Source organism: Crocodylus porosus, unplaced genomic scaffold (assembly GCF_001723895.1).
Source record: "Crocodylus porosus isolate Cpor-Errol unplaced genomic scaffold, CroPor_comp1, whole genome shotgun sequence".
Classification (NCBI taxonomy): domain Eukaryota; kingdom Metazoa; phylum Chordata; order Crocodylia; family Crocodylidae; genus Crocodylus; species Crocodylus porosus.
This window is the reverse complement of record NW_017728910.1, coordinates 21320256-21338412: the sequence shown is the minus strand read 5'-3', so window position 1 is coordinate 21338412 and position 18157 is coordinate 21320256. Positions and strand designations below refer to the sequence as shown.

The following is an 18157-nucleotide window of genomic DNA, read 5'->3' as shown; positions in this document are numbered from 1 at the left end:
GCACTTTGATAACTCCCAGGGATGTAGCTGACCGCTCATTAACTGTTTTTAAGAGGTACTTGCAGGATAAAACACACTAAAAGTTATTATGAAAAGACACTGGGTGAAATATACCCTTTGGCCATACAGTGGTACTACTTTGAAATGTGACCTTTTCCTAAGGGAGGCATTGCTTTTGAGAAATGGAAATGTGTGCAGTGGAATTCACCAAGGGCAGCACGTACTGTTTTACTGCTTTCAGATTGTATTTGTGTATTTTTAGCCCACCCTGAATGGTCCAGTGACAGTGACTTGTAATGTCATTGTTACCGTATATTAAACATGAAGTCAATCTCAGCAAAGCAGTGAGTTAAATAGAGTATTCATCTTCATCTCAATACTTCTGTGAGACTGTTCTATCTTTGCACAATAAGCGGCTAGGGCCATGGAGGGAAGCTGTATAGATAAGGTTGGTTAAAGAAATGAGGCCTAACCTTTTTGGTAAGAGTGCCACAGACTAAAGCCCACGCCCTCCAAGTGCTTACTGCGATCCCCTTCTAATGCCTGCTCTACTTCCTGCTCCCTGCCCTGTGCTCCTGTCTGATCTGCTGCTCTGCTTTCTGCCCTATCACTGTACTGTTTGACCCCTTCTGATCTGTTGCATACCACACAGGCTTCCCATGCCACTTGTGGCATGCATGCTACAGATTGGTCACCCCTGGGTTGAGAGGTGAAGTGATGGGGGGCCATTCATATTCATAAGTAAGATGAAGCACTAAAATGAGGGGTTCTGGTCTGGAGGGAAGAACCATGTTCTGTTCTTTGTAAGTGAGGAGAAATGGATCTCTAATAATAGTGTCAATCTGTGCAGTGATGGGGGTGCCTGGAAATTAGACCAGTGGTTGTCAACCTTTTCAGATTCAAGGCATCCCTCGGAAAATGGCAACTTTTAAGTTTTTACTTGGTTTTTGGCTGCAGAAAAAAAATGGAGCAATTCGCTTATTGCAAAGAACATAGAAAGACCACAATAGAGCAAAATGTTTTTAACATTATGAATTCCTACTAAAGTTTCCAGGTTTAACTTGTGAATCATGACAGTGCTAACATTGTGTGACTCCTTTGAAAGGATCTCAGTGCACCCCAGGGTACCATGGCATCCCGGTTGAGAATCATGCTCTCGATCTTTTCTCATTGTTGAGAATAAATGAAGATGGAGTAACTGTCACACACATGACGTTTTGCTGACACAACATCTGGAAGGGAAATGGGAATGTCACCATGCTTAAAGCCCAAATGTTTTGAATCCACTGATGAAATGGCTTTGACAGAGAGCACCTAGAGAAAATTAAATTTTAAAAAAATTAAAAGGAGTAAATTTAAAAAAAAGGGAGAAAGGGGATTAACTAACAAATTAAGAACAGAAAATGCTCAGGGGCAACAAGCAAAGGAAAGCAAAAAGGAAGGAAGGAACGCTTGCAGCTGCTCTATTTTCTATGCTCAGGGCTGTGGTAGGGCAGGCACATGAGACTGTGCGGGGCACAGGTGGGACCCAACAGACACAGCTATTCAGAGGTTTAGTCTTATGTATGTAGAGCACATGCACCGCTTGAATGGGATCCACGCTGGCAAACACTGAAAGACTGAATTTGTATTTAATCATGTGTACCAAAAAAACGCTGACATTAATATGCAGGTGATATACTCCGGGCTACAATTCTTTACATAAAGGAAGTAAATGGTTTATTCTTATGGACGGATTATCTTGTTCCTTCCTACACTTGGCCTCCCTCATATCTGTGATCTTTGCACAGGGTTAAAAAAAATTCTGCTGCCGTAATTGTTCGGCCGCAACAGCACTCAAGGTTGTTTGTGTTGCTGCTTTTCCAACCAGCCATAAAACACACAGCACCCTATATGTCTCCTTCTCTGCAGGCACTTCACAACTGCCCATGGTAGTTTCCAGATTCCTGCCTCTCAGTATTTGAAATCAGGATGTCGTCTCATTTCTTCAGGTCTTTATTTTCCTCTTTATTTAAAATAGAAACACGAAGTTGTGTTTACATTTGTCTATTCTGCCACGAATAAAACGTAGCACATTATCTTTTATCTTAGGCCAAGTGGGTCTAATAAAAGGTATCAGGTTCACCTGACGAACCCGTGTCTGCCGACGTCTGTAGACCAACATGGCTACAACCTCCCCCCGCCCGTAACACAGCACGTTTTAATATCAAATTTTAACACCTCCTTTCTCCTTAAGGAAAAACGTATGAAAACTGCCCATGGGCTGTGCTGCTGACAGGAACGGGGGCGAGTGGGGGGGATTGGTTTTCCATTCACAATAATCTTAGCGTCCTTATCCGTACTTGATACAGAGGTAAGTAAACATTAAACACCGGCAGTGTTTGGTTGTCGTTCGCATTTTGATTCGACCGCTTCCACATTCGACACCCATATTTGATACAGCGCCTCAATCTCATTCGATCTCATCCCTTAAAAAAAACATATCACGCGTGAATTAAACTGGCACGGTTCTTTGGGTTAATCTGATCCCTTTTCTCAATTAGCTGAAAAAAATCTCTTCGTCAGCTTTTGGGTCTAAATACCCTTCCTTCGTCCGGCTGAGGAAGCAGAAACGATCCAGCCCGCGCTTGCCGTATAACCGAATCCAAGACCGACATGACTCCCCCCACTAAAAGCACCACCTCCGCCCACCTTGAATTCGGGCTTTGTCAGACCCATTTAACTCATCCCTAATTAACCAAATTAAATGCTGCCCTCTGGTGTGCAGAAGCGGCCTAGATGTGTCACAAGGCCAGCCTGGTCCGTTTTTTAGGAACATCTGTATGGGTACCGTTAGGAGGGATGAACTCAATGTGTCCAGGGGCGCAAGAGCCCCGCGAGGAAAATAACCCAGCCGTAAGAGCAGCGATTCCCCGCCGAGAAGCCACGAGATCCTTTTGAGGGTGATGTGAAATATCATTAAGGTATGCACATATGTTCATATATGCGTTCATGTGCACAGGCGATCGCCAGGTAAAAGGTTGAGGCTTCAAAGAGCAATCAGGACTGGAGGTAGAGGTGATAGCTTTTATTAGACCAACTAGACTTTGGGTCCCTTCCACCCCTAACGTCCACGACATCTGTGGAAAAGGGAGTCCAGAGTGCGACGTGGGGCGCTCTGAGCCCTTTGTAACAGGAAGATTTGCTACTGTGCTAGCTAAGAGCAGGCATTTTCTAAGGGGGCCTTGAATCTAACGGGAGGGGCCCGGCTGCTTGAGCGCCCCGACCGGGGCATCAACGCGACACTGAAGAGAGGGACGCGCTTGCGCGCTCCCTCAGGGGACCGACTGCTGCAGCCGCCCGAGAGGCTCCACCCACCGCGCGCCCCCCAGGCAAGCCCGGCCCCAACTGTCTCTCAACGTTCTCGTCAGAACGTCACCGCCTCGGCCCCGCCCCCGCCTTCTGACCCTCCTCGGCCGCCGTCCCCGCGCTGACATGGCGGCCCTGGCGCTGCCCGCTGAATGCGGCCGTCGCTGCCTGTGGGGGCTGCCGCTTCAGTGAGTGCGGGGCGGGGCGCGCGCCACCTCCCCCGGGACACTTGCCCCGGGCCACCCCGTGTCCGCGGGAGCCCCGCCTCCCTTGTGGGAAGGGCTCCGCCCCCTCGGGCCGCCGACCCCTGCGCGAGGGCTGCTGGGCCCGGCTGCGGGCAGGGACGAGCGGTGTGACCCCCCTGCAGGGTCCTGGCCACCGCGCGCCAGCCGCAGCTGGCCAGGTGTTCAGCACCTGCAGTCATTGTCCCCGCAGCTCACTGGTGCAGCAGAGGCAAAACCCAGGGGCCCCGCAGGGAGTCTTATTTATTTTTAAATCCGTATATATCTATATACAGTATATCTGTCTGTCTCCATAGCTATCTATATATCTCTATATCCATGTAATGTATATATCTATGTGTATCTATTTATATCTATATACCTATCTACATCTGTATCTATAGCGCTCTCTTTCTCTAGATATAGATATATGAACCATTTCCCATTTAATATATATCTATATATATCTCTATCTATAGATGTACATGGGTATATAGATAGATATAGAGTTATAGATGTGTGTGTGTGCGAGTATGTATATATGTGTGTGTGTGTGTATGTGTATATATATCTATATCTATCTATAGATAGATATAGATATAGCACCCCAGATAAGCATTTCAACACAAACCTAAAAACGCATCCAAAACCCGTGCCCCCATTAGGGGGTCTGTACTGGCTTTGGGGCTCATTATGATGGCTCAAAATAAAGAAACACATCAACTCGGAAGACCCAGTTGTCGCTCGCTCGCTGGTGATTTCCAGTGAGCAATATAAAGTAACTACTCTTAGACCAGCTGAGTAAACTCAAGTTGATTTAATCAAAGATATTGATCTACTCAAAAAAAGTTTGCCTGCCAATATAAAGTGACTAAGACGTATTTGTGTACTTAATTGCCTGCCCATTTTTGTATTTTTTCAGTGTACAGTTGTTTTTCAGCAGATATGATCATTTTGAGATTCCCATATGGTAATTTCATATTTAACGCTTGGCAGTACTGGGCATTGGCTTCCTGTGCTCCCCAGGCAGCAGCTGAGTTTTTTTGGGTGGTGGCAGGTCCTTGCCTGAGGGCGCCAGGGCCGGTTAACCTCTGGGTGGGTCCAGGAAGCTTTGCTGGGCGCCAAGCTCGGCATGGGCAGCGCCTGTGGAAACTTCTCCATTTGATGAAGAACAAGGGGGTTTTCTTAAAATAATTTTTCACATTTTCTGTAAGCAGAGCCTTTGGGCCGACAACTGCATTCCAGTAAAGCTCACACATCTGCCTGAAGCTGGCTCTTGCCAGCAAAGAGCAGCTATCCCCTCAGAAAATCATACACTTATAGAAAATTAGGGTTGGGAGGGACCTCAGGAAGTCATTAGTACAACCTCCTGCTCAAAGTAGGACCGTCCCTAATAAAACCAAAAAAAAAAGCCACCATCAGGCCCCAGCACTGAGCCTCCTCTATAGGCAGGGGAAGTAGGTTGCTGGAAAGAAAACGTCAACATCAACGTTGATTTTCTTGTTTAGGATCGAGCCCCAGTGATTGCTCCCAACAATCACGGTTCGTTTGGGTTTTCTGAATAAAGACACTCATTTTAGTCCATACATCGTGTCCATAATCTACTTAACGTGGCTTTTCTCCTGGTAATGTGTTGAATGTTTGGCCAAAACTATATGAATTACTGTGTAGCCAAGGCAGTATCAAGTGAATTAATTAACTTTGGCAGCCAGAGTGAGCCATCAGAAGCTCTCTCCAGTGAAGACCAGTAGGAATCTCTTTAGAAGAGACCTAGTAAAACTAAAAACCACTGTCAGACCCCAACACTGAGCCTCCTTTATGGGCAGGGGGAGCACGTCACAGATAAGAAAATATAAACAGTCTTGATTTTGTTTGTTTTTAGGACTGAGCCCCAGCGATTGCCCCCAAACGGTCACAATTTCCTTGGGTTTTCTGTGTTTTTACTTGTAAATAAAGACACTGATTTTAGTCAATTTTTCATCTCATCCATACATATTCTACTTAACATTGCTTTTCTGCTTCTGATAATGCAGTGACTGGTCAGCCAACGTATCAATTCCCCTTAGCCAAAACAGTTTTAATTATTAACAAAACATTGCATTAATTATTAACTTCATCTGCCAGGATGAACCATCGGAAGCCAATCATCTATCCAGATCTGTCTCTTTCTCAGTTTGTGGCCGGTGATGTATGTGGTGTTAAATGTGGATCCAGCTTGCAGAGCTTCTCCATCCAGCCCACCTGAGACTGGAAGGTGTGGGATATGCTGGGGGCAGGGATTGCCTGATGTGGAATTGGGAGCCCTTGGGTCTTGGTGGATATGGCAGCCAGCAGCAGGAAGATAACTGAGGGCTAATACAGTCACAGTCACCCACCAGCTACTTCACTCATTGCTGTGGTCTCAGCTCCTTGGCTGCTGTTGCTGCAGCACCAGCAGCTTTGGCTCTGGCAGGGGGCAGATGACAGGAGCTGGACTGCACCAGGAGCCCCATGCCAGAACCAGAGCCAGAGCTGCTGCCACCACTGCTGCATGCCCCAGGTCTGAGCTAGAGCTGCTACTGCCATATGGCCTGGACCGGATCCTGTTTGAGTTTGACACCCCTGATTTAGTCTATGAATTAGACTACCTGGCCTGAGGCTGAGGAATCAACTTGTGGGTTAATTAAAACCATTTTGAAAGAGGAGTGTGTTTAAACTTGTGGGCAACTATTTCACCTTGTCTAGTGGAACATCTCTATTTTGGCTTGTTTGTTACTTCTATGACTGTTTTTTCTCTCAACTTTTTTGTATCTCTTTTGCCTGTTTCTTTTCTCTTGTTTCCCTCCAACATCACCTCTTTTCATTGTCCCCTGCCACCACCCACTTAACCTCTCCTTTTTTCTCTTTACCCAACCACTTCATGTCCTGTTGTACTGCCCTGCATACCTTGAACCACCTCCCAGTTAATAAATGCGAGGGATAGGCCATTGTCTTCTTCAAGAGCCTTCTAAAAACCTATTATTTAAAATATTCCATTCTGAATAATCCCTCACTATTTTTTAAATTAAATTATGATCTTGTGCCTATGGTGTCTTTAAGCTGTCAGTTCCTTTGAGAAGAGACTTTTTTTGGTTTGGCACACCTTGCTAGTTGCACAATGTCATAGACTATGTAAATAATTATGTCACAAATCACTTCAGAAACATATCCAGTGTCTTCCCTACACCCAAGAAGAGAAATAGCTCTTGTTTTATTTTTCTTTATATGTTTACTATTTTTCTACAGAAAATGGATTTGGGGACAGAAAATCATGAGATACGCCTCAACAACAGGTATTAGGTTATAGTCTTTATCCATGATGGTTTAATTTTTAAAAATACTATAGGATAAAATTGTCTTTAGAAAATTAGTTATAGGAGAAGTTTGACAATTATAGCTTCTTGATCTATAAATGGTCAATAGATTCCATTTTCGCAGGAAGTGTCTGTATACTGGATGTAACAAAAAGCCTCAATGAAAAGGTTTTAAGGAATATCATTTACTATTAGTTATATTTATTGCATGTCAGTTTCATTTAGTTTTGTACCTTTTTTACTCAGAGATCTTTTTTATACAAAGGTTGCAAAATCATTGTGAAACTTTTACCTTTCTTCAATAGCATAACAGTATCAGTTGCTAACTATATGCTAACGAATGTAAGCAGATAAACTTTTTTGCTTTGCTCTTCTATATATATAAATATATATATATATTATTTGCAAGAAATAAAAAGCATAAACAAATAATATGAACAGTGACAAATCAGTCTGGAAATGAAAGAATTTGAAATTCAGGAATCTTGGATAACATTACTAACATAGGTAAAAGTGTTTTTTCATTTAGAAGTATTTTAACCTGACTGCTCCTTTATACAGGAAGCCACAGAATAGAGAAGGTCCTCATTGCAAATCGAGGAGAAATTGCTTGTAGGGTAATACGGACGGCAAGGAAGATGGGTGTGAAGTCTATAGCAGTTTACAGTGATGCAGACAAGAATTCCATGCACGTAGCAATGGTAAAGTATAGTTCTTATGCACATGAGTCATTTTATTTAAATGATAGGTCCAGCACTTCTAAGAGAAAAGTTAATTGCATGCAAAGCCTTCTGTGGGACCAAGTCCACAGAATAATTGTTAATAACTGAAGAGAAAATGAAATTGCATGGTTAAATAATTCCAGTACCAAAGGAAGCATCATTGGTTAATACAGTGTATTTTATCTTCTGAAGGTCTAGCTACAGCTTTTGAAGTATAAGCAAAAGGTCTCTTGTCTCATTTTAGACCCCTGCAGACATTATAAAGCTAACACAGAGCTTGCCTTTCTAAACCCAGCTAAGCTCTTTCTGAAGAGGGAACAATTTAAGCCCCAGGATACAGGTTTAAAATTTCTTTGTGATTAACTAGTAAATGGTTAGTAGTAATTCATCTCTCTCCTACAACAGGCAGATGAAGCATATTTCATTGGCCCAGCAGCCTCTCAACAGAGCTACTTATCCATGGAAAAAATAATGCAGGTGGCCAAAAAGTCAGCAGCACAGGTACTACACACAACTGTTACAGTGGGGTCTCTAAACAATTACACTTCTGTTTTTAAGAAGTGTGGTGTGAATGTGTTCTTCTGCATGTGTGTGAAGATTCAGTTGAGTTGCTGGATTTAATGTTTGGATTTTTGCAAATTAAAAAGTGAAGATTAAACAGTCATGGCAAGTATCCTAAATGCTTTTTTATATAAGATGCAACATATCTTATTCTATGTATGTAAACACAGTATCCTCTTGGTGTCTTTCTTGGCTTATTATTTCTTTCACATCATAAAGTAGTTAAAAAAAATTGTTGTGATCAAATAGTATTTTTGAGATATTATATATGTATGGAGAGTAACAGTCTTTAAAGTATCCAAATAATTTAAATGAGACTTAGATCTTAAGTTTCTTGTCACTTTTAAAAAATGGGATTTTTAAAAAGATTGGCTCCCAAATCACTTCGATGTTTCTGCAGGTGTTACCCTAGTGGCATATAATGTTGCAAGGCCTAGATATATAGTGTGGGTCTACAAAAATGTTCTTAGTTAATTTGCACAATTGGAATGTCTGCTCCAAAGAATTTATAATCTGAAGGCCTGATCCCATTGTGATGCTCATGGATGTAGATATTTTCAAGCAGAGTTCCACTGAAGTCACAGATTAACTATATTCTTGTGGGTATGGGTAACTTTTTGTAGGATCAGGCTGTAAATAGCATACATAAAACATGAAAAAACAATTTCCTTTAAAGTTAACTTTTGGCATAATACCTTATCTTTGTGACTCATCTCTTCTGATACATATATATCCTTTATAAACAGAATATTTATGCTTTTGGTATTTTATCCCTGGTGATTCTATTCCACATTTTCCCCCCATCCTTTACATAAGCTGTAATTTTAGGATTTTGTAAGTTATGTTAGGATATGAGTCAACAGTGTGCCCTTGTTGCCAAGAAGGCTGACAGCTTACTGGGCTGCATTATTAGTAGGAGCATTGCCATTAGATTGAAGGAAGTAATTATTCCCCTCTATTCTGCACTGATGAAGCCACATCTGGAATAGTGTGTCCAATTTGGGGAGGGGGGAGTGGGAGTCGGGAGGGGGCAAAATAATTCAGAGGCTGGGGCACATGACTTCTGAGGAGAGGCTGAGGGAACTGAGTTTATTTAGTCTGCAGAAGAGAAGACTGAGAGGGGATTTGATAGCAGCTTTTAACTACCTGAAGGGGGTTTCCAAATCGGATGAAGCTGGCCTATTCTCAGTGGTGACAGATGACAGAGCAAGGAGCAATGGTCTCAAGTTACAGTAAGGGAAGTTTAGGTTTGATACTAGGAAAAACCTTGTCACTAAGAGGGTGGTGAAGCACTGGAACGGATTACCTGGAGAGGTGGTGGAATCTCTAGTTGGAGGTTTTTAAGGCCAAGCTTGACAAAGCCCTGTCTGGATGGTCCTGCTTTGAGCAGGGGGTTGGAGTAGATGACTTCCTGAGGTCCCTTCCAGCCCTAATTTTCTGTGATTCTATGACAAAATGTGGTAATTGTTATATTGTTTTAGGCTATACATCCAGGTTATGGTTTCCTCTCAGAAAATACAGAGTTTGCAGAGTTGTGCAAGCAAGAGGGAATCATCTTCATAGGTCCTCCTTCATCTGCTATCAGAGATATGGGTATAAAGAGGTACCAGTTTCTGCTTTATTTTTCACTGCATTGTGTAATTTACAAGCTTACTGAAGCTGTTTGCTACATAATTTGCTCTTTGCATTTTTGTTGTATTTTGTGCAGAAGAGAATGGAATAGCTATACACTTTTCATATTTCTAAAGTTAATGCAACTATGGGACCATTCCAGATTTTTCAGTTAATAAGATCATGTCATAAAATATAGCAATCACTGCATACAATAGTGGGATTAGTACTTTGCATGATTATATGGAAAGATCTGGGTTTAATATCCAGGTCTGCTGTCTTGCACGTTGGGTAGGAAAGCACTAATACAACTGTGGGAGTTCTGTCCGTGGTGGTGGAATGGAGATTCTGAGGTCTCTGTGGAGGCATATGTGGCTGATATAGAATGGTTTTCTTGGGCTCCAGAAAGAATCCTATTTTACCTTCCTTGGGCCTAAGAGAATTTCCAGGGCAAAAAGCACAGATCATGGAGGTGAATATTAGCGGCTGCTCAACCAATGACACTTTAAAAAAGAAACGAACGTTATTACAGTAGTTTACATATAGTGTTGTTCAAAATAATTTGGTGCCTCTATTGAGATTGATTTTACAAAGCATATTAATGTGTATAGTTTATTTTAACTAGTGTAATGTCCACACTTGCATATCCCATTTCTTTGGTTTTCTTAAGCAATACAAAAATTACTTTGTGCACGATGTGAGTAGCACTGCTGAAGTCAGGTCAGTGGAACTACTTCCATGAACAGAGTTAAGCATGTAAAAAAAGTGTTTGTGGATCTGGAGCCTATTGTAAAAAATAAATATTATTGTTGCCACTTTAAACAAAAAAAAAATGTTCTTTTGAAGCACTTCCAAGGCGATAATGTCTGCTGCTGGGGTTCCTGTCATTGAAGGTTATCATGGTGAAGATCAGTCTGATGAATGTCTAAAAGAACATGCCAAGAAAACTGGGTATCCAGTAATGATTAAAGCTGTTCGTGGAGGAGGAGGAAAGGTAGGGATACTACTGCAGATTTGTTTATTATGTGAAGTGAAGGTGTGCTAAACTGAAGTGTAATGCCTTCTGTTGCTTGTACCTGAATTCTGTAAAAGGAATCTTAACAGGAACAGAACTGCTATTAAGTTAATAAAATAATGTTCAACATATCATGGACTAAAAGGAAGTGAAAATTCACAATCTTGGGCCAAATACTTTGACTAATATAAATCAATATTCAGGCTAGACATAAGGAAGAACTTCTTTACTGTCTGAGCCCCCAAGGTTTGGAATAGACTGCCGCCAGAGGCGGTTCATGCACCCACTTTGAACACCTTCAAGACTCGTTTGGATGCTTATCTTCGTGGGATCCTATGATCCGTGCTGACTTCTTGTCCCTGGGGTAGGGGGCTGGACCTAAACAGGCTTGGAACATTTTACACAAGCAGAGAATTTGGCCCATTGTGTCATATGAGGTCACATGAGGTTTAATCATTGTGTGATGGTGGCCTTTGTTGTGATTTTTAATCCTGGCTTTAGAGCTGAGATTGCTGAATGGACTCTTAGAAATAGCTGGTAACCAGCCAGCAGCCAACTGATATTTATTCCACAGCGACCCTGCTGACTAAATCGGATTCTGCTTTGAAAGGTGACTGTGTAAAAATGACATTGTAGGATTCCAGATTTGTCTGCAGGATTTCTCAAACTACTGTATTTACCTACTCAAGAAAAACTATGTTTTTATTCTGTCTACAAGTTCTGAAAATTCACTATGAGGTTCAAAAGTCAAATTGAATTCTAGTCTCAATTATTCCAGCACAGCGCATGACTGTTTAATTATATCCTTAGTGATACTTTATGTGAGATGTTTACAGAAAATTAATTGATTGGAAGCTAGGGGACTTGGCCATCTGTAAGTATGTAAGGGGTGAATATCTGGAGCTAGTAGAAAAACTATTCACTAGGGAGGACAAGGAGCAATGGCCATCAACTGTTAGAGCAGCGGTTCTGAACTTTTTCAGTTGACGTACCCCTTGGGCTCAGAGTGAGACTTCATGTATCCCCTTTCAGTGGGAAATTAATTGTTTAGGCCCTTCAACCTGTGTTAGACAATGTATAAAATATGTCTCATGTACTGCCTGGGGATACATGTACCCCCGGTTCAGAACCTCTGTGTTAGAGGATGGTTTCAGGTTGCATGTAAGTAACAACTTCTTTATGGTAAGGATGACCAAAATCTGGAATAGCCTTTCCAGGAGGTGCTGCAGTCCTCAACCTGGGAAGTCTTCAAGAGGAGACTGAACAAGACACTTTGCTGGCATCATTTGATATCAGCAGTATTCCTGCCCAGAGCAGGAGGGTTGGACTCAATCTTTTGAGGTCCCTTCCAGCTCTTCATTTCTATGATTCTGTTGATGAATAAGAAGCAGCAAAATTGTTTTATTGTTAAATAAATGCATTGTAATTGTTATAATCATCCAGTGGTGGATTTTTAAAAATATATATATATACTTATAATTGACTTGTTCTTTGGTAGATATTTAGATAAGGATCTGTTACATCTTAGGGCATGAGAATTGCTCATTCAGAAAAAGAGTTTCTGGACCAGCTGGAATCAGCTAGAAGGGAAGCAAGGAAATCTTTCAATGATGATGCTATGCTGATAGAGAAATTTGTAGACAATCCAAGGTAAGAGAAATAAATATTTTAATACTGAAGATGTGTTTAAGAGCTATACTGCTATGTTTATATAAAATAATAGTCTCTCTTACACTGTTTGTATGTACTGTGACACTTAAATAGTAACAGGCAGAATTGTTAATTTAACAAAGTATTGAATGGATCATTGTAACTATGAATTATAACAACGTGTAACATAAATCTAGCTGTTTTGACATGGTAGCAGCTGTCTAATTCTAATTGGAGAGTATATCCCAGATATCACACAATGTCTATAGTTAAGAATGCAAAATGCCTCATCATTATAGCAGGTTTTAACCTCACTGTTCTTTTAAGTCTGGAGGAAGTGTTGTCTAGAGTGCTCAAGCACAGATATATAGTTGCCAGTAGACTGACACTCTCCATTCCTGACTCCATCGTCTTCATTTATGCCCCTAAACAAGTCACTTAATCTCTCTGCCTCAGTGTGCAAGGGGGATGATTCAAGCCTGTAATAAAGAGCCACGCGCATGATCAGAGGTCACAAGAATAGACCTTATGGCGAGAGGCTGAGAGCTATTGGACTCTTCAGCCTTGAAAAGCGCAGGCTCAGGGGCAATCTGATGACCACCTGTAGGTTTGTAAGGGGTGTTCACCAGGATCTTGGGGAGTGTCTGTTCATCAGAGCGCCCCAAGGGATGACAAGGTTAAACAGTTATAAACTACAAGTCCGTTTCAGGCTGGACATAAGGAAGAATATCTTTGCTGTCCAAACCCCCAGGTCTGGAATAGCCTGCCATCAGAGGTGGTTCAAGCACCTACTTTGAACACCTTCAGGAGAAATTTGGATGTTTATGTTGCTGGGATCCTATGACCCCAGCTGACTTCCTGCGCCTGGGGCAGGGGGCTGGACTCGATGATCCTCCGGGGTCCCTTCCAGCCCTAATGTCTGTGAAATCTATGAAATCACTGCCAAACTGTCACAAACTACCAGCTGGTCCCCTGAAATATTACAAATTACCCCTGAGTCTGAGGGAGGGGTAAGAACCAAAGGACCAATGTGTCGGTACACAATTCCCAGATGTAATGTAGAAAAAAATATATTGGGACCAGAAAAAAAATACAGAAGTATCAGGTGCTGGATGTTTATTTCCATGGGTTTGTTTTTCAATTTGCCACGTTTCAGTATAATGACTGTAGTGTTCAGAATCCCATTGGAACTAGTAGCTTTAGGCAGTTTTGTACAGTGGTTAGCTTTAACTGTTAACACCTTCCTGTTGAGGGAAGGGCCTGTTGCTGCAGTGGGCTGAGCCAGTGTGAGGCTCTGCATCTGTATGGCACCCTGCTGGAATCATTGGGGCTGCATACATGTGTAAGGGTTTGGCTCATTGCAACTTGCTGTAGATTTGGGGCCTTAGGAATCTTTGGTAAAATACATTGAAACATTTGTTACTGTGAAACAGGCATGTTGAAGTCCAGGTGTTTGGTGACCAGCATGGCAATGCAGTCTATTTGTTTGAGAGAGACTGCAGTGTGCAGAGAAGACACCAGAAAATCATTGAAGAGGCTCCAGGGGTAAGCAGAGGGTTCCTAAACAGATGTAATAAACTAACATGATTTTAAATTGCCGCTCTGCTATATGTAGCAGTATCTGCTGGGTTGTACATTAATAAGTCTTAAGACATGTTTAGAATTTGTTACAGAAAATAACTGTTCTTGTTGATGAGCTCTGAGAACAAACCAAAAACTGTCGACATGATTTTCGTAGATGGAATTAGACCATTAAGCCATCTACTCGTAGCAGTTTACTTTGGGCTGTTGCTGGTATCTGATCTTCTAGAACAAGGGGAAAAAACACTTGTCCAATATGTATTATATATATTATGCTTATTTTTCCTAATTTATCAAGACTTCTTGATTTTTTTCAGGATTTAGGGTGACTGCTGCTTGGGTCAGGAAACAGTTTATTGCCCTGTTAACATTTTTACACAGGTAGATATATTGTAGACGCTCTGAAGCTTTGATCACTATCAGAATCCAGGCACTGGTTTATGCAGACTGGAGGTCTGCTGTTCTAGAACAGTTCCTAAATGGCTAAATTTATGCAAAACTTTTAAAAGAAAGCATAAGTAATCTATAGAATTAGATTTTAAATACAGTGTGGTTAAGGATTCTGTCAGTTTTCCAAAGATGGCATACTAGCCACATATTACGCCTGTGGAATCTGTAAGAGTTACAGTATGTTTTAATCTTTTGTATTAATACATTCGTAGCCAGGAATTGGTCCTGAAGTCCGAAAGAAGCTTGGAGAAGCTGCCGTCAGAGCAGCTAAAGCAGTGAAATATGTGGGAGCAGGTAGGTCAGGTTTAACTTCCTTCCGGTGCAGGTCACTTAGTTTAATAGAACCGTGAACTTCAAGTCACATTTTCTTGTTTTGGAACCTCATACACATGTGACTTTTTTTCTAAGTTGGTCATGCTAAGTGAAGGATGTAGTCCACACCTAATTTTCAAGCTTATTTAATTAAAGTAGTTTAAGAACACTTTTTGTCACCTTTTAACTGAACATTTATAACAACATAGTAGGTAAAGCAGAATCGAGTCCTGATCATTTACCTAATCCTGAGGCATATGTGGGCTGTGTTACTCCTGTGAACTGTCCTGTGCCATCACCACTTGTGTCAGGGGTGTAGGTTGTAGCCGTGTTGGTCTTAGGACATAGGCAAACAAGGTTCTTTGGGTAAATCCAGTATCTTTTATACAAGATATCAGATTTACCCAAAGAACTTTGTCTGCCTATCACCAGTTACGCATTTTTTTTACACATTGAATCATTTCTTAGGCACATCTTTTACGTTTCCACTATTTCTTTTTTCATCGATCATCCTCAAATTATCCTATTTCCATTTTAAGCATCGTTGTTGGGAATCAATGGATTCTGATGTTTCCTAAGCAGATTAACATAAGCGTTTAAGAATGATGGATTCATAGCTTGATGTAATGCAGAGCCAAAAGCCTTTATCACTATAAGGATACAAATTTAAAAAAAGTACGTAAACATATATCACTATAAACTAACAAGAATGTCAGCACAATAAGTCTAACTCAGCACGCTTGCATAGCCAGATAATTGTATCCAATGTAGTAAATAGATAATCACACAGTTAATTTTGAGTTGAATTGTTAAACTAATGAAAGTTGGTATGAATTCTGTGCCAAAGGTGATAGGGGAATATTAAACAGAAAAGGCTAAGAAGTCTCAAAAGAAATAATTCAGACCAATAATTTCATATTTGAAAGTAAATTTTTTTATAAATAAATACACATAAGATTATGAGAGCAAAATAAAGGGAAATGATTTATCCTTCATACTGGAAAGAACACAATGTCAGTATACAAACTGCAAGGTCATGTTTAAAAAAAGAAACCCATGGAAGATCACTGTGGTTTCTAGTGTGTTTACTAGACAAAAATTAGTTTATAAAATACTAACAGCTCTAATGTGGCTGAAGATAAACTTTGGGGAAAATGTTTATTTTTAATTAGTAGAGTACAGTTCTTTCTGAAGCACTTTATAAATGGCATACTTACTGCAAGACTGAGATACAGCTGTTCTTGTAGAGCCGGGTTGCAGCTGAAAAGCACAGAATGCAAATCTATTACAGTATAGGCAGGACTTGGAGTTTCCAGGTCTCTACTTATGTGGGCTTTTAAGATAAACTGCATTGAACTCAATGCCACTCTATTAATCTGTTATGCTGGGATTTGATCCAGTGGCTTCTGGCAGTCTAGTTTTTGACCTGATGCTCAACCATTAACATAACTCTCCAATTTTGTCAGAACATCTTTGTCAAACTGCAAAATGCTAAATATTTGTAGAGGAAGAACACCACCTTCTTTTCTCAGTGAAATGTGCCCATATTTGATATTTTAGGGACTGTGGAATTTATTATGGACTCTCAACATAACTTCTACTTCATGGAGATGAACACCAGGCTTCAAGTGGAGCATCCAGTTACTGAGATGATCACAGGGACAGACTTGGTGGAGTGGCAGCTTAGGGTAAGGGGCTAACTATTTTTAATTGTAAGGAGTAGTATGGGTAGGTAAGTTCTCTGTGGTGCTCTGGTAGGACAGTGGTCCTCACTATTGATTGCTGGAGGCCCACAGGTAGTTTTAGAAGCTGATCTCACTTTCGTATTTGTGATCAATTCTCGTGCTCCACAACATCCTCCTTTTTCTTTCTTTGATAGAGAAATATTATAGACAGGCTTCAAAATGAATTTAAAGTCCTCCTTACAATATGGGGTGTGTTAAAGTGTCATAAGAAAGGACAGGTGATAATCAGGTATTTAACAGTATTATTTAGCATGTGGGGAATGGAAGCAGGAAGCTCTTAAGTTTATCCTTAAATTTTTGAAAACTCTTTAGTAGCTTCATTTTAAACATGCAGAATGTTTCTTTGACCCAGACAATGCGTGAAGCCAGGGCCAGAGGAACAAAACTCCTCGCAAAAGAGGAGGTCGGGTATTCTCTCTGTAGACACTTACCCTTCAACAGAAATTAATTTATACCTGTGTGGACAGGAGCCTGACGCATCCATCATATATTCAGGAGAGACAATTCTCTTCATATCTGCTAAGGATGACAAAGTTTTGAATCTCCAGGAGCTGGGGAGAAAAGAATAACACAGAGTGATGGAAGCCGTGAGTGAAGAGAACTTCATGGTTATGGGTACAAAGCAGCTTGGGCAATGGGGTCCTGGGCGGCATCAAAGTTCAGAAATGGAACATGTCACTGAGGTGAAGAAAAGCTGGAAAAAACAGGCAAAATGACTGCTTGATACAAGAATGTTGAAGCAAGGAGAGTTGGGATTTGGATCATTAGTCCAGAAGTGATTGTTGAGAATAGTAGAGTGATATGCTGGGATAGATGCAAACAGTGCTGGGGAAGAGGGGAAATGGAAAGGGCTAAAAAGAGATTCATGACTGTGGCCTGGTGACAGTGGTAGTATAAAAAAATAGCGGCCACACATAATCAGGTGAAAAGAGATTATGTGAATCTGCAGGCTTAGTCTGATGTATTTATTGATCTCCATGAAGTTCAGTAGGAAGAGTTTAGAAAACCTCTGTGGTCCTGCGTGGTAGTATAAGTTACTAAACAACTTTGACTGGGAAGAATTTAGATTTCTGTTATGGATGGGAAGTGTCACTGGTGAGATCAGCATTGGGAAAGGATCTGATTTAAGGCTTCCATTTTAGCTAACTGACCATGTTAAATACTACAGGTTTCTTTGTGGTATTTTGCCTTTATAAGGCTTTCTGGCTCACCCTGAAACTGTTTTGTTTTCCTTCACTTCTAGATTGGCAGGCTGAATTCCTAATTATCTCTTAGTTTAAAAAATCCAGTGTTATTAGAAATGCCTCTTGTGAATCCCTTTTTGAAATAGTAAAATATTTATATGATGACAATTAACAAGTTTTTTCCAGTCACTGAGAGGGATTTTTGTTTCCCTAATCTACTATTCCAGGTAATCAGGCCTTTGTCTTCCAGTGCTTTATAAAGTCACATTGAGTTACTTTTCTTTAATATAACCACTGCAGTAGGAGGAAATTAAAACATTGTACTTTATCTGTACTGAATGTTGCACAGTTTGCAATAATAAAACATTTGAAATAATCATTTCTCAACAAACTTTAAATTGTGTTTTTATTTTCCTGGAAAAGAC

The 18157-nt window shown here is 40.9% G+C and overlaps 1 protein-coding gene across 1 annotated transcript in view; it reads left to right on the top strand.

Moving 5' to 3' along the window:
• The first annotated feature begins 3459 nt into the window (after positions 1-3459).
• The window catches only part of MCCC1 (methylcrotonoyl-CoA carboxylase 1), a 29404-nt gene continuing 14706 nt past the window's right edge, over positions 3460-18157 (top strand). The window contains exons 1-10 of the mRNA XM_019532783.1: positions 3460-3536; positions 6834-6880; positions 7463-7602; positions 8029-8124; positions 9666-9787; positions 10642-10789; positions 12339-12460; positions 13894-14005; positions 14704-14785; positions 16364-16491. Of these exons, the coding sequence (XP_019388328.1) occupies positions 3475-3536; positions 6834-6880; positions 7463-7602; positions 8029-8124; positions 9666-9787; positions 10642-10789; positions 12339-12460; positions 13894-14005; positions 14704-14785; positions 16364-16491 (1059 nt within the window). The 5' untranslated portion in view covers positions 3460-3474. The remainder of the gene's footprint in view (positions 3537-6833; positions 6881-7462; positions 7603-8028; positions 8125-9665; positions 9788-10641; positions 10790-12338; positions 12461-13893; positions 14006-14703; positions 14786-16363; positions 16492-18157) is intronic.